General features: G+C 35.5%; 1 protein-coding gene across 4 annotated transcripts in view; it reads left to right on the top strand.

The window, feature by feature from the left end:
- The first annotated feature begins 2902 nt into the window (after window positions 1-2902).
- LOC107878051 (OVARIAN TUMOR DOMAIN-containing deubiquitinating enzyme 11) overlaps window positions 2903-16729 on the top strand; it is a 34990-nt gene continuing 21163 nt past the window's right edge. For 2 of the 4 annotated variants that reach the window (XM_047393636.1, XM_016724919.2), the window contains exons 1-5: window positions 3129-3671; window positions 3778-3973; window positions 4478-4551; window positions 6302-6356; window positions 6472-6546. In XM_047393636.1, the coding sequence (XP_047249592.1) occupies window positions 3794-3973; window positions 4478-4551; window positions 6302-6356; window positions 6472-6546 (384 nt within the window). In that variant the 5' untranslated portion in view covers window positions 3129-3671; window positions 3778-3793. Of the gene's footprint in view, window positions 3105-3128; window positions 3672-3777; window positions 3974-4477; window positions 4552-6301; window positions 6357-6471; window positions 6547-16729 lie in introns of those variants that run through there. The other 2 variants (XM_016724918.2, XM_047393635.1) reach the window with 2 other exon arrangements.

Below are 16729 nucleotides of genomic sequence, written 5' to 3'. Positions count from 1 at the left end.
CGAATTATATCTTTCAGATCATATTTGTAAAATCGATACTATTAATCAGATGTATTAGATTAGTGCTATTTTTTTGCTTTTTCTTTATTGATGATATTGATTTTCCTTGAATATATATGTTTTTTTTTTAAAGAGAACAAACTTTTGTTAAGCTAATTACCACACTCGTCTCTATTCAAAATCCATAAAACCAAAATAAGGTAATCGTCAATATGGATCGTTATGTTATGTTTGATATGCGACTTTACTGACCACTTTTTAATAATTTATTAAAATCATCATAGCCATTATATGCCATATACAGAAAATTAGAATGAGAAGAAAAAAATATTAAATTTCTTATTTTTAAATAACATAATGTATTAGGCCTTATATTTCTATAATATAGTTTATTCAAAACAAAGTTGATATATTTCCGCCATAGATCGCTATTTATTATTTTTTACTTCACGTTAGTAAATTTTGATTAAAAGAAGAAAAAGAGATTAACATATCTGTAATAATTAAAAATGATGTTGTACCATAGAAAACAAATAATAATTTTTTTCGTGGTAGTTGTAGTTATAAGAGGTGTTTGTGTAAGAATTTAAAGATTGACGTTATATATAATAATAATAAAAGTTGAAAATGGGAGTGGAAAATTGTGAAAACAACAAAAAGTTGTTTTCATTTTTTGAAATCCAACTCCGTAATAATTTTTTGGAGTTTCTTGGCCAAACACCACAATTTTCGAAAAATTAAAAAAGTGAAAAAAATTTCAGAAAAAAAGGAAAAAACTTTGTGGAAAGGACAAAAATAACACCTAAAACTAAAATAATCCCGCAAAACTAGCACCTAAATTTAAAAATCCAAAAAATAGCTCTCGATCATGGTGCCAATGGATAAAAAGGTAAGCAGAAAGCTTGTAGCTCCACTTCCTATGAAATATCAAACATAAATATGATACTATCTTTGACCCATTTTTTATTTTTTTTTAAAAAACATTCCACACCCACGTTAGTCTTTTTTTTCTTTTTATTGCATGTACCTATCTATATGCAATTCAACTTTTCCTTTTGCAAAGCAAAAGTGTGGATTTTGCATGCTAGTTACTTCTCGTTTTTTTTTTTCATTTTTTTTAAAACGTTAGTTTATTTTATTTTTTTAATTTTGCTATTTTTTTTATGTTCTATTTTTTTTTAAATTGATGTTTTATTCTATTATAAAAAAATCACTGATCTTTTGTGTTTTTTCACTATTTTTATACTCTTTTTTTGGAGCTTTTTCTTTTTTTATCTTTTCTTTTTTAAAAATTAGCATGACCACAATTGTTATACGTTGAAACATGCATCATTATATATATCTATGGAATGATGACATTGACTATCAAAAAAGTCTTGTGAAAGCTTTACTATAAGAAACTTTATTTGACCAAAACAAATACATAGGATTTTAAGGAGCAGATAATGCAACTCAAACTCAAAATGGAAATCTGACTCTAACTTTATTCAATAGTTCAACTGCAATTTCCCAAATTCAAAAACCAACCCCCAACATTATTGCAAGTCCAAAAGAGGACCTATAAATAAGACAAGTCAAACATCAAAAAGAAAATAGATATACATATTCTATACAATTTTTAACTACAATTATTATTTAGATACATATTTTATACGACTCTATATAATTTCTACATGTATTTTAAAAATGTATCAATCTAATATAAGAGAATATCAATTGAGTATATGACTACTGAAAGTGTATCAATGTAGTATAAAAGTGTACTAATGTGGTATAAAAGAGTATCAATTGGGTATAGGGACTGCATGTGCTTGCACAAAATTTCTTTTCTTTTTTTTTCTAAAAAGTGTATCAATATAGTATAAAAGTGTATCATATAGTATAAAAGTGTATCAATTGAGTATAGAGAGACTGCACGTATCCAATTGAGCCAAATGGCTAAAAAGGGGATTACTTTAGCCACAACATATCCATCTTTTCAATTATGGGTGCCTTGTCCTTTTTCCAAAAATTTTTATGGCGAAACGGCCCTAAGCTTCCATAGGCCATAGCTGGGTGTGTTTGGTATGATGGAAAAATATTTTTCATGAAAAATATTTTCTTGGAAAATGTTTTCCTGTAAAATAAGTTGATTTTCTACTTATTTTCTCATGTTGGTTGGTGAATGAAAAATATTTTCCGGAAAATATTTTATGGTGTTTGGTTGGTGAGTAGAGAATATTTTTTAGAAAAATATTTTCTAGTGTTCGATTGATGAGTGAAAAAATATTTTTTAGAAAATACTACTATCTGTTAACTAGTATAGCAGTGCCTCTAGCAACTCAACAATTTGTAAGAACTAATTTAAGCATAACAAATAATATCAATATTGAATACTAAAATATTAAAATCACTAAATTTAAGCAACTATTAATTAACAAATAGAGGAGACACTTTTCAATATTTTGTTAGGACAATCTCAAGATACTACAATTAATAGAAATATAACAGAACGACAAACTTATTCAACCTTGTGAAACAAGTTACATCGATAACAAAATGAAATATGCAATTAACAAAAGTAACATAAGTAAGTCTTCCTTTATGCATATGAGAATAACAATATATTCAACGAATTGAAAATGGAAAAAATTCGGGCTTCATTATATTTTATTTAAAACAGTGAAAAATTGAAGCAAAGCACACTGAAAAATATTTTCGAGTAATGTAAATTTTTGAGAAATATAAATTTTTTGAGTTATATTATATAAGTATTGTTGGGGTGAAAAGAGGAGGTAAGAGTGAGATAATAAGTCATATTTGTCATTTTCTGAAAAATAATCATATTTCGTCATTTTCCATCAAATGATGGAAATTAAGTTGTGTTGAAAAATATTTAGGGAGAAAATATTTTCCTCATACCAAACACACCCAAGCCAACACACGCTTCCTTTTCCCGTAAGCTGTTGTTTGTTTACCAAAAGACACATTCAACATCTTTTCTCTCATCTGTTTCTTCTTTCTTGGGTTTTACAGACAATGACGTTTACTCTTAATAATATTTCATTCACATACTTCTTTTCCTCCAACTAACTTTTCCCTTTTCCGCTATCTCCCATTTACAGGTATCTTTCTCTCTCTCTCTTTCTTTTCTTGAAATCAAAATCAAATCAATCCATTTGTGCTTTCTTCGTCATTTTTGTTCTTTATTTTCTATCTTTTTATGTTCTTTCCCTTGCATTCTTGTTTTTTTTTTTCATTTGAGTAAAGTAATAGGTGTCTTAGAGGTCACGGATCAATCGGTGTAAATAATCTCTTATAGAAATGCACGGCATAAATTCATAAATTCCTGTAGTTTTCCCTTCTTCAAGTTTTTACTTAGCGGGAGCTTTAATGCACCCGCTTGCTGTGTTTTGTTTTTTGGGTCATTTTTGTTCTTTATTTTGGATATATATATTATGCTCTTTTCTTAGCTTTCTTGATTTTTTTTATTTCATATTTTTCTCCACTATGACTTTTTCCTATTATTTACTAGTACACTAATTTACCTCACTTGATCCGATAGTCTTTTAGAAATAGCCCAGTAAATCCTATGTACACTCTAACCTCTCCGAAACCCACTTTGTGTGATTTCACTGTGTATGTTGTTGTTGAGTATTTTGAGTAAAGTAATGGGTATCTTTAAATTTTGCGTATGTATGCTGATTATTATCTGATTTGATCCCTGCAAACTTTTAAGATTCTACTTTTCTGGACTTGTTTAATAGGAATTTTCTCTTCTTTTTTTTGTATGTTTAGAAGTTGTTAACATAATATGAATGAATCCTATGGGAATTCAAGAGCAAGCTCAAGTTCTACATCTAGTTTGGATAGAAATTCACAGGGTACTGAGGATGATCATGCCATTGCAACAATTTTAGCTGAAGAAGAACAAAATGCTTCAAAGTATGGCGGCAAATTTGGGAAGAGACTTTCTCATTTGGATTCAATCCCGGTATGATTACAAGGCTTTTCTTTAAATGGAGGATTTTGTGGAAGAAAACAAGTAATTTCACTTGGTATATAGTGATTTGATGGTCATGGACTCCACTATCTTGGCTCATAAAGATTTGTTTGTAACATCTAGGTGTGTTCGATATGGAGGAAAATGTTTTCCATGTGAAGTTCATTTTCCTTATTTTCAAAGAGCTTGTTTTTCTAAAGAAAATATTTTTCTAAATTTTTAATCAAACGAACATGGGAAAATAGAAAAACGATTTTCGGAAAATGTTTTCCTTCATACCGAACACACCCCTAGCGTCTGCTATGATCCATAGAATATTACAATTCCTGGGAACTTTTTTGACTTTTTTATGAACAAGCATCTAAGACATTGTTTCTGTTTTATGCAAACTCTAGCAAAAGTATATCTGAATGAACATTTGTTTGTGTCCTTAGTTTGCTGTTTGCATTGCTGTACTATCTTTGCACTCTACTTACAATCTTACTGTCCTGGCAGCACACTCCGCGGGTAATAGGGGAGATACCTGACCCAAATGATGCCACGCTAGACCATGGGAGGCTATGTAGCAGGTTATCCATCACTATACTGATCATGCCTCATTGAGGCCTTTGGTTGACTGACGTTTGTGAATCCAGCATAGATCGATTTTGATCATTAGCCCTATTTTCTTTCTTCTATATAGATATCAATTATTGGATTACTTAATATCCTGGTCTAACAATATTTGCCTCATGATCAAATTCATCTTACTTATTTCTATTGTAACAGAAAGTACTGGTACCAAACTTAGCTGCGATCATCTTTCAGGGTAGATAATGACTTTTAAAGAAAATCTCATAGAGCAAAGCTAGGAAGGAGCCTACATTGTGTAGAACAGCCAATATAAATGACTTCGGCAGCTCTAGTTGAATTGACTTTTTCTTTTGCGTGTAGAACAGCCCAAATAAATGACTTCGGAGACTCAAGTTGAATATACTTTTTCTTTTGTGCTTTCCTATCAAAAGAAAAAAAAGAGATCAGAAATATACTATAAGAGAACTAGTCAATAAAAGCTTAAAGCTGCATCTTTCTATCAAAATCACGATAAATTAGCACCCAATGCCTAGTGGTCAATGACATGGATTGAGCACCATGAGGTCTCAGGTTCAATTCCCAGCTCCCAGCAGAGACAATACACTAGGTGATTTCTTTCTATCTGCTCTAGCTTTGCCGGATAGAGCTACCTGATACCCATAAGCAATTTGAAGGCGAGGGAACCAGATTAGTGCAAGATTACGTTAAATCCATACAAGGTTAAGAAAAAGCCTTTTACCTTGTATTTTGAATGCTTTGCAGATAGATCTAGATGAATATCTTGGAACCTCTTGATGTGTGGTATTAGTCACTTCTGTGGCTCATTCTGTCGGAGGTGAAAGGGTAAACAAATAGATTTAGACGCATCACAACCATAACCTCAGATCTAGCTTCGATTATGCATTGAAGGAATGGAAGTTACCTGTCGCAAAAATCCTAGTAAGACATGGAATACCTCCTCTTTGAGTACATAATACCACGACACCTGTGTGAGAGCTTGAGGTCGCCTATGGTGGTATGAGCTCAATGTCTTTGTTCAAGTACTAGCTTGTCGATTATACAAACAGGCCTGACATTTTCTTCATGCATCCAAAGGAAGGATCAACACCTTGGGAGCTTTGAATCTTCAGCTGTCCGTCACCCGAGCTCGATCGGAGAAGTGGAGAAGAAGAAGCTTCCAGATTTTTGTTTTTACTTACCTATTTCTGTTTGTGACTTTTTGTCTCTCTTTTTTTTTTCTTTTGATTTTGGGCTGCCTGATTTGGGCTTCTGAACCTCTTTTGTCTTAATAATAAGGCTTCTTTACACTCCATTTTAACTTTAAAAAGATACCTGATACCCGTTGTTGGTGGGAGGTGGCAGGTATTTCGTGGAATTAGTTGAGGTGCGCGTACACTGGTCCAGACACCACGGTTATCAAAACAAAAATGACGATAAATTAATTTATGAACTTGATTGACATGATTTTTTTTCTTCATATATTTCAAGCAATCATCCTATTTCAACTATTTGTCCAAATTATTAGTTTTTGTGCTCGTAAAGTTATTTTTTTCACTTTACAGATGTGTGTGTCTCTCTTTTCTCTCTCTCCTTATATATATATATATATATATTTTTTTTTTTTTTCCCCTTCATTAGTTTCTTTAAGCACAGCTGAAGCTACACTTTGCACTTAAAAGGTGACAACTTGTTGATGCTTTTCTTCCCTTTTGAAAACTCTTGATTCTATGTTTGTCTTTTATTCAGATTGGCGACTTATGGTCTCACTGAAATGCAAATTGAAGGGGATGGGAATTGCCAGGTTGGTCTCTATTGTCTAGTTGACAAGATTTTGTTGCACTTGAGACCCACATGCTACTTATTAACTCGCAGGCGATTTGAACCTGCTTTGTGACTGTCTACTTGGTTTATTGTAGTTTCGAGCCCTTTCAGATCAGTTGTATCATAATCCAGAGTATCATAAGCTTGTAAGGAAGGAGGTCGTTAAACAGGTATAGTTGCATGTTTTAAATATTTGCTTCTTATAGTTGGGAAACAGGATGTGTTAAAAGTTGAGAATTACATAATGATTATGTTTTGAGGATTGTGTTCGTCTAAAATTGCCACATGCTGTACCTTGGATTTTTTTTTTTTGGGTGAGTTTTAGTATAACTAAAGTGAGTATGTATGACAGCAGTAGCCAAAATGGAAAATGTCGGCCGTTGTCACACAAGTGATGCCATTGACAGGTAAAAATGAGGTTTTCCCATGTTAGAAAAAACATGGTTTTGGTATTATTACGTCTTACCATATCTCAATCCATCTTAAAGTTTATACTGAAACAGACTTTGGATGAAGTTGCACACAAAAAAGATCCACTAGACTTCATTGATTTATCCCAAAGGAGGTGCTTAATCGGTGTTTCCGAGAAGGAGAATGAAGTTATAATGGATCACGGGCATGAAATTGTCCCACTCTAGACAGGAAACCGAGAAGCTACAGAGAACAGTTAACAGACCGATGATTAGGGACTAGAATAAAAGTGAAACTCATGAAGCAGAACAGAACTCCTAGGAAAATCTGTAACATCATTTTACTTCTTCTGTGACAAAGTCATGACTCAAATTAAATTAGTGAGCCCTAACATGTGGCACATATGAGCCATGATTAAAAGTAATAGCAAGCCTTCTAACCTGATACTGAATGACCCACAATTCCCCTGCTTCTCAGTTAGTTGTCAAACCTGCCCAAATATAGTGGTCAAGTTGGTCATTTGGTGACTAGGATGTGGCTCTAACCAAGTAGACCATTGGAGTAAGTAAATGACCAATCGGCACAGGACAAGTATGGAACACTTTACCATAGAATAATAGATAGACAGTGGTGGACATTTTGTCCAAATGATGGGGAATATATTGAAGAGCAAAAGTTTTAGGTCAAGAAGGCCTGAAAGGTTTGGGGGTGAAACAGATTTGTCAAATGGGTCTAGCGACCACAAATCTGGAACCAAAAATCCTAGTTGAACCTAAAACTCCTAATCCTTAAAAATGACACCTGTGGTTGCAAGATTGTGTTCACCTGCTGACTTCAGTTGAGACAGTTGGGACTTCCAAACTTGATTGAGTACTAGTTTGTTTGAATTATCAAGGTTAGTTTTTTACAAGTTCTAGGAATGTAGCCGCTTGTCACCGACTGTTGCGTCCAAACGCACACGCAAGCGTACGCGGTCGCACAAGTAATATGGGATTAAGAGTCCAAATATTGTACCCACAACGACTTCGAATCTAATAATTTTCTTAACTCAATTTATACTAGTGTCTCGAACAAGTGCGAAAGTAACCGATTAAGACTAGGTTTGTTTGTGATTCTAAGTAAACGAACAATTAATATTTAAAAGAATTAAACACTTAGCAAAGTTGTAAACAATATGATTGAGAAATTCTAGGGTCAAGGTGCTTCTCGCAATCTTGTATACCGTTTTCTCTCATTTGTTACGCTGTTTATTAGGTTGTTGGTTCACAGGATTGTTAATATGACTATGGTCTTTCGAGCCTCTAGTCATCTCCCTAAAAAGATTTCGCAACTACATCGTTGAGCGGGGATACATTAATCCAGTTTAGATGCATTAAGATATCGTCCCATATTTGAACCAAACAAGGCGTTCTAAGCATATTCCTATCCTAGATGCGAATTAATTTTACTTTATGAAAGATGAGAACTCGTCCCTTAAACTCCCCGTTCTATCCTAATGATTGTCCTTCTGGGTTCACTATAGGATTATAGACGTATCTTAATGTTGACCAAGCATTAAAATAGTAAAAACAAGAGTTTAAGAACAACCAATATGATAAATTCAACGATAAATCAACTCGAGAACGAAATACAATCATGCATTCGACCTCAACCCTAAACAAAGGCTTTTAGCCACTCATGTTCAGAATCAACATCATACAATTCAAAGTGTTCATATGATGATTGAAATAGAAGAGAAGAGTGGAAAAATAAACCATAACACCAAGCCTTCCGTGTTTTCTGCTCCTTTAGACATACGTAATAATCCATCATAAAATAAAACAAGTGTCCCATTTATAGTCAAGTGCAAATAGCTGCCGAAAAACTCCCTCCGCGTCACTTTGAAATCGTGGAGCAGTTGCTACGTGGCGCCTCAAAATCACGCTACTCTACTCTTTCTTGCCATAGACTTTTTTGGCCATCTCCATTCCATGCCAATAACACAAAACAAATTTTCTTGGCACGGAGGCATGTTATGCCCTTTAATTTTTTACCAAGGGCACTTTTTTAACTTGTCTTTGTGTCTCATTGGTCTGTAGTTGCCATCGAACCTCTATTTTCATCCCGTCTTGCATCCCGTTATCCATTATACATAACGCATTTATCATCAACACACTCTTCTTCAACATTAAATCAAGCTTGATCTTTGTAAAATCTCCACCAGAAAACACTAACCACATCCATTAGTTCACGGACACACTTAAAGCTCAAGCAATGAATACATACGCAATGTAGCTCGCAACATCGGTAAAAGTATGGGTAATAATTAGCAATTGGACGTATAAATACACCCAAGATCACCACCCCACACTTACAACTTTGTTCGTCCTCGAACAATCTTCTTACACCTCATGGCACACGTCGGGACCTAACACAACCTATTGAACTAAGCCTTTCACACCATAATGGGATAAACACTTTAATCACAGTAGGCACTTCATTGGATCAAGCATATTCACCACTATCAACATTCCGTATTATAATCATACAGCTTCGAAACAGACTCTTCAAGTAAAAATCTGGTCCACATGGCTATGTTTTGATACCGGAGCTTTTAGCTTGCCAAAGTCTTAACATTATGTGCCCCTCACCTTTGAGTGGTGCCGCTACTCCCACAATACAAGTAAATAGAATCACATAGGGGCATATTCTTAACAAAATCACTCTCACTCCAAAGAAGGTTTCAAACATGATTATATACCATAGGCTTGCCTGAAGTGTACTGCTCAATCAAACACCGGATCAAACTTGTAGGATCAACAAGGCCTTGTAATGTTGGCTAAGGGACGGTTAAGAACCATTTGGCTAATAGTGACTACTATCCCTATGCACTTTAAGACAATTTCATTTGTATACTTTTATTTCCCTCTTCTTCATCTCCTTATCTTCCCACTTGTATTTATACTTTTCCTGTACATACAACTGTCATTTACCCCTTCTTTTGTTTTATGCCCATCCCCAACTAGTTGAATTCTTACACTTTTTTTTTTTTTTTGGATTTATTCTTCTACTCACATTTACACTAGAGATTTCTCAACATATTTTTTTTTTCAATATATGGGTGTGCTCAAACTATTTTCTTCCTTTCCCCACTAGTTACCTCTTCTCTTAATTATTTTCTTTCAACCAAAATCGATCACATAGGATCTGAGCATATCCTCCAATGTCTGAATGGTCCTTTCCGCTTGTCCATCCGTCTGAGGGTAGAACGCGTTGCTAAGGTTCACCTTAGTTCCTAAAACTCTTGGAAAGGAACGCCAAAAGTGCGAGGAGAATTGAGTACCGCGATCAGATATAATAGAAACAGGTGCATCATGCAACTTGACGATTTCCTGAATAAACAACTTTGCATAATCCTTAACAGAGTAATTTGTTCTTATTGGTAGGAAATGGGCGAACCTAGTCATCCTATCCACAATGACCCAAATCGAATCAAACTGATGGGGGACCGGGGAAGACCAGTAATGAAATCTATATCAATCACTTCCCACTTCCATTTGGGTGGCTCAATCTCTTGATACAACCCACCAGGTCTCAATTAATTGTTGACAAACCATACACTCGGCCACAAAATTCGCCACATCCCGCTTCATGTTATTCCACCAATAGATTTCTTTCAAATCATGGTACGTCTTCGTCGAACGAGGATGAATAGTGTACCTTGACTCATGAGCCGCAACCAAGATCCTCTCTTGCAGCCCATCAACATTGGAAAACATAACCTACCTTGGTACCTCAAGGTACTATCACCACAATCTCGAAAACCATCTCTTTCTGCTGGTCCACGTCACCCTTAATCTGCATCAAGATAGGATCCAAAACGTGCTTCTCTTTCATCTCGGCACAAAGAGATGACTTCACCTCTTGCACCATCATACCACCATCTTCATAGTCCAAGAGACGAACTCCAAGATTAGCCAACCGGTGAATATCCTTCACCAATTCTCGCTTTTCCTTCTCCACATGAGATAAGCTCCCAATAGATAACCTGCTAAGAGCATCAATAACCACGTTAGCTTTACCTGGATGATAGTGAAGACTCATATAATAGTCTTTGAGCAACTCAAGACATCTCCTTTGCGTGAGATTCAACTCCTGGGTGAACACATATTACGCACTCATACAAATAATGACGCTAAATCTTCAAAGCAAAGACCACAACCAATAGTTCTAAGTCGTGCGTCGGATAATTCAAATGAACTTTCAAATGTTTAGAAGCATAGGCTATAACCTTATCATGCTGCATCAACACACAACCCAGTCCCACACTAGACGCATTATAATAAACCACAAAACCCTCGGTACCCTTAGGTAGCGTCAGAACCGGAGCCGAAGTCAACCTGTCCTTAACTTCTCAAAACTACCCTCACAAGCATCCGACCATAAGAATTTTACCTTTTTTTGAGTCAACTTAGTCAATGGAGCAGCAATAGAAAAAAACCTTTCCACAAACCTCTTATAGTACCCGGCTAAACCCAAGAAGCTCCGAATGTCGGTTGGAGTCGTGGCTCTAGGCTACTTCTTAACCGCCTCAACTTTCTGTGGATCCACCATGATCCCCTCACTAGAAATAACATGACCCAAATAAGTCACTGCATTCAATCAAAATTCGTACTTGGAGAATTTAACATACAACTGCTGATCCTTAAGAGTCTGCAGCACTACACAGAGGTGGTTGGATGATCCTCCCCACTCTTGGAATACACCAAAATATCATCAATAAACACAATCACAAACAAATCCAAGAATTGACGGACTACCCGATTCATGAGATCCATAAATGCTGCCGGCGCATTAGTCAAATAGAAGGACATCATCAAAAACTCAAAATGACCATATTGGGTTCGGAAAGCAGTCTTAGGGATATCCGCCTCCCTAATTTTCAGCTGATGATAACCCGACTGAAGATCAATCTTAGAAAAGTACTTAGCTCCCTGAAGCTGGTCAAACAGATCATCAATCCACGAAAGAGGATTCTTATTCTTTACCGTTACCTTATTCAATTGGTGGTCATCTATGCACATTCGAAGGGATCCATCCTTCTTATGCACAAACAACACAGGAGCACCTCACGGAGACACACCAGGATGAATAAAATCCTTATCAAGAAGATCTTTCAACTACACCTTGAGTTCTTTCTACTCAGCCGGAGCCATTCTTTAAGGAGGGATGGAGATAGGGCGGGTATCCGAGAGAAGATCAATCCCAAAATTTGTTTTCCTATTGGGAGGGACACCAGGAAGGTCATCAGGAAACACTTCGGGAAATTCATAAATCACGGGAACAAATTGCAATGAAGGACCTTGGAGCTAGAATCTTTAACATGCACTAAATGACATAAACACCCCTTGAAAATCAATTTTCGGGCTCTGAGATAAGATATAAACCTTCTCTTGGGTACTAGGGAACTCTCTTCCAATTATGTAACCGACTCATTCGGGAATTTGAAATGACCTTATGGGTCCGACAATCAAGAGAGGCATAGTATGAATGCAACCAATCCATCTTTAGGATAACATCAAAATCTAACATATCCAACTCTATTAAATCTACCAAGGTCTCCCTACCAAAAATAGACACCTCACAACCTCTATAAACCCTTTTAGCCACCATAGAGTCACCCATCGGTAGGGGTGTACAAACCAAACCGTCAAGTCAAACCGAACCGACGAACCAAACCAAATTGAGAAAAAAAACTGACATGATTTGGTTTGATTAGTTTGGCGTTAGAAAAAAAAACTGACCATTCTTGGTTTGGTTTGGTGTTGACAAAAAAAAAGTCAAACCGAACCCGAATCAAACCGACTCTCTCTCTCTCTCTATATATATGTATATATAATATTCTAACTTTTTTATACATAAAATATTAATTAAAATTTACTTTTTAAATACTTTTTCAGCTAGTTTTAGTAATTTTCAATAATTTGAAAGTAGATGTAGATATATATTTAGATTTGGGCCTTTAAGTTGTAATATTTGTCCATTAATTGCCAATTAAATGATCCAAAACCCAATATAAACTTAAAACCTAAACTTTTCGCTCTTCATCTCACTTTTTAGTTTCAAGAGTTTTTCGCTCCTCATTTTTTCATAATTATGGTTTTTCATTAGCACATGAGTGAAAATATATTTGATATAGTCTTCGATCACAATATAATTGTAAAAATTAAAGATTATAAAAAGAAAATCAAAAAAATTGAAAAAACCGAAAGAACCGACTAAATCTAAACCAAAAAAATCAATTTTATGTTGGTTTGATTTGGTTTATAGTTTTAATAAACCGACATAATTGGTTTTTTTTTTTTGTTAATAAAAACCGAACCAACCCGACCTATGTATACCCCTACCCACCGGGTAGACACAGAGAAACGATCAGGAATACAATCAGGACCAAAAACAAAATGAACTACCACATATGGGGTCACATAAGAAAGAGTAGACCCTGAATCAAGCAAACAATACACATCACGGGAAAAGAGTTATAACATACAGTGACAACATCAGGAGAAGCTTCAGATTCCTGACGAGTAGCAAGAGCATAAAGGCGGTTCCGACCAGTGCTGGAGCCAGAAGTAGCACCCTTTGGTGCAAGAGCGGAAGACGTGGCAACCGGAATTTTATTAGCCTCAGTAGCAACCCTGACTGATGGACAATCCTGCTGCAGGTGGCCCAATTGACCACACTTAAAGCACTTATTCGTCTCCTCCTCACAAAATCCGCAATGCACCTGCCCATAGAAACGGCAAAGGGATAAGATGGGGTTGACTGAGCTCTACTAGCCTGAGACTGGGCACCCGGTGCCCTAAAGCCATTGGTTGCTTTGAAAATGACGATCACCAGACAACTTAGGATCACGGAACACTAGCCTAAAATAGGAACCAGAATTGGCCCACTTCTTCTTGGACCATTTTCCACCATTGCCCACTTCTTCTTGGACCATTTTCCACCATCTCTATCACTCTGCTGCTGACCTCCACCCTGGTCCGAATACCAAAACTTCTTATTCTGTCTTTCACTCATCTCTGCTTGCTTCTTCTTTTCCTCTTCCACTTGTTGCATATTGTTGCTGATAGAGGATTTCAAGGAAGATACTCGTTATATGAAGATTTGATCTTCTAAGATCTTAGGATAATTGTTGTAATCTAGAATATCCTATTTATGATTCTTTCTCTTTATGTAGAATATATGATTTTGAACAATCCCAGATTTCATAGGATTTAGATGATTCTACTCAACAATCTCCTATGTATATAAAGCCATGTATATGACATAGAAATGTGTTAATGAAATTATTCAATTATCTTATTCCATATGGTATCAGAGCTTTAGGCTTATTCCTGACCATTTTTATTTTATTCACCCAACTTGAAAAGTCCTTTTTCCAGCTTTATCTGCCTTAAGGTGGAAACCATTCAAAACTATGTCTGAAAAGGTAACTGATGAAAATCGATGCTCGGCTACAGAAGGTAGTTGTTCACTGGCCTTCACAGGTATTTCTTCCTCCTTTGTTACTAATGTCTCAAACAAACTTTCTCCAAAGTGGGTGGTTGATTCCGGGGCAACTGATCATATGACCGGTTCATCTTATCTCTTTATATCATATTCCCCTTACCCTAACTATGAAAAAATAACTATTGCCGATGGTTCAGTTATGACTATAGCAGGAAAAGGAGACATACCATTGGGAAAGTCCTTGATACCTAAAAATGTCCTTCATGTCCCAAAATTATATGTAAATCTCATTTCTGTCCAAAAAGTCACCAAAGATTCCAAATGCCAAGTAACTTTCTTCCCTTCATATTATTTATTTCATGAATAGGACACAGGGGATGATTGGGTGTGCTAGTAAGAAAGGTGGTCTTTATTGTCTGGATTTCCACAATGGTGAAGATACAACTAAGAATTCCTTATCTAGTTCATTCTTGTATGAATCAATTATGTCCAATAAAGAGAAAGTATGGCTTTATCATCGTCGGTTAGGTCATCCGTCCGTCTATGTAATAAAAATGATGTTTCCATCTTTATTTAAAGATTTGAGTGTGGAATCTTTTCATTGTGATGATTGTGAAATTGCAAAACACAAATGTGTTTCCTTTCCAATTAGTAATAAAAGATGTAAGACTTCTTTTTCTCTTATTCATAGTGATATTTGGGGACCTTCTCTCTTTCCTAATATTTCTGGTGCTAGATGGTTTGTGTCATTCATTGATGATTGTACAAGAGTAACATGGATCTATTTTTTAAAGCAAAAATCAGATGTCAGCCAAATTCTTCCTACCTTTTTTAATTTGATCAAAACCCAATTTGATGTGCCAATTAAAAGATTCCGTTCTGATAATGCCAAGGACTACTTTAATAAAAACTTCTCTCTTTTCTTCCAAAAAGAGGGAATTATTCATGAATCTTTATGTGTTAATATTCCTCAACAAAATGGAATAGCAGAGAGAAGAAACGGATTGTTACTTGACATTACTAGATCACTATTGTTTCACAAAAAGATTCCAAAACAGTATTGGGGGGAAGCTGTCCTAACTGTTGCACACCTTAGTAATAGAATACCATCAAGAATTCTGAACTTTAAAAGTCCCCTTGATATTATTAGGAATTTCTTCCCAAATTTTGAAATTTTCAATAAATTGGTTCCTAGAATCTTTGGGTGTGTTGCCTATGTTCATATTCATTCTCATAATAGAGGCAAATTAGATCCATGTGCTCTTAAATGTGTTTTCATAGGATATTCTCCTACTCAAAAGTTATCAACCATCATCGAAGAAATTCTTTGTTTCAGCTGATGTCATATTTGATGAGAATGAATCATTTTTAAGCCATTCTTACAATCATGGGGACTCATTGAAAGGAGAGGGACCTCTAGACTTGTTACTATTTGATTTGTCTATTTCTAGTCGTGCCAAATCCTTGTCTGATTCACCATTTCTTCGGTCACCCATGTCTCCAAATTCGATTGAACCCACCGAGTCTCCTAATCTTGATATAGATGATGAAATTCTAGAAAATAATCTAGCATTGAAGGTTTATTTCGGAAAGAGGCTAATTGATCAAACTACTCAAAGGCAATCATCTCCTCGGGTTACTACTCCTACTACCCATCCTGAACCTGTTGAACCATCAAAAATACCAAACTAAACAAATCATGAAGAAGAGACTAACCAACCTAATGACCTTGACCTTCCCATTGCACTAAAAAAAGGAACCAGAACTTGTACACAACACCTTTTGAGCCTGTATATGAATATCAAAACCTATCCTCAAGTCATAAAGCTTTTCTCTGAAACCTCCACACAATTCCTATTCCCAGGAAACAAAGACAAAGAGTGGGAGAAAGCTATGAAGGCAGAAATGAACGTATTGGAAAAAAATAAAACTTGGGAAATTGTAGAATTACCAAAGGGGAAAAAGTCGGTGGGGGTGTAGATGGGTGTTTACGGGAAAATATAAGTCAGATGGGTTTATAGAAAGATTTAAAGCACGATTGGTAGCAAAGGGTTATACATAGACCTATGAAGTTGATTATTTGGGGGCTTTTTCCCCAGTGGCAAAAATGAATACAGTAAGAATCTTATTATCATTGACTGTGATTTTTAATTGGAACCTACAACAATTTGATGTGAAAAATGCATTTTTACATGGAGACTTAGACTAGTCCCACCCCTAGACTAGTCCCACTCATACCACTGATACGCCACTCACTTCAACTGATATGTAGCGAACTCCACACCCTCCACATCAGTAGCATGCATCACACGGAAAATCTTCTCCATGTCATCAATAAAATTTTGATGATCCTCCTTAACCTTCAAACCAGTGAAAGTCGGAGGACTCAACCTTATAAATTGATCAACTCTAGTGACCTTAGAAGATGGAGCAACTGAAGCAACACGCTCA

The sequence above is a fragment of the Capsicum annuum genome, chromosome 7 (genome assembly GCF_002878395.1).
Source record: "Capsicum annuum cultivar UCD-10X-F1 chromosome 7, UCD10Xv1.1, whole genome shotgun sequence".
NCBI lineage: Eukaryota > Viridiplantae > Streptophyta > Magnoliopsida > Solanales > Solanaceae > Capsicum > Capsicum annuum.
The sequence above is the reverse complement of the archived record's forward strand: the minus strand, read 5'-3'. Positions and strand labels throughout refer to the sequence as shown.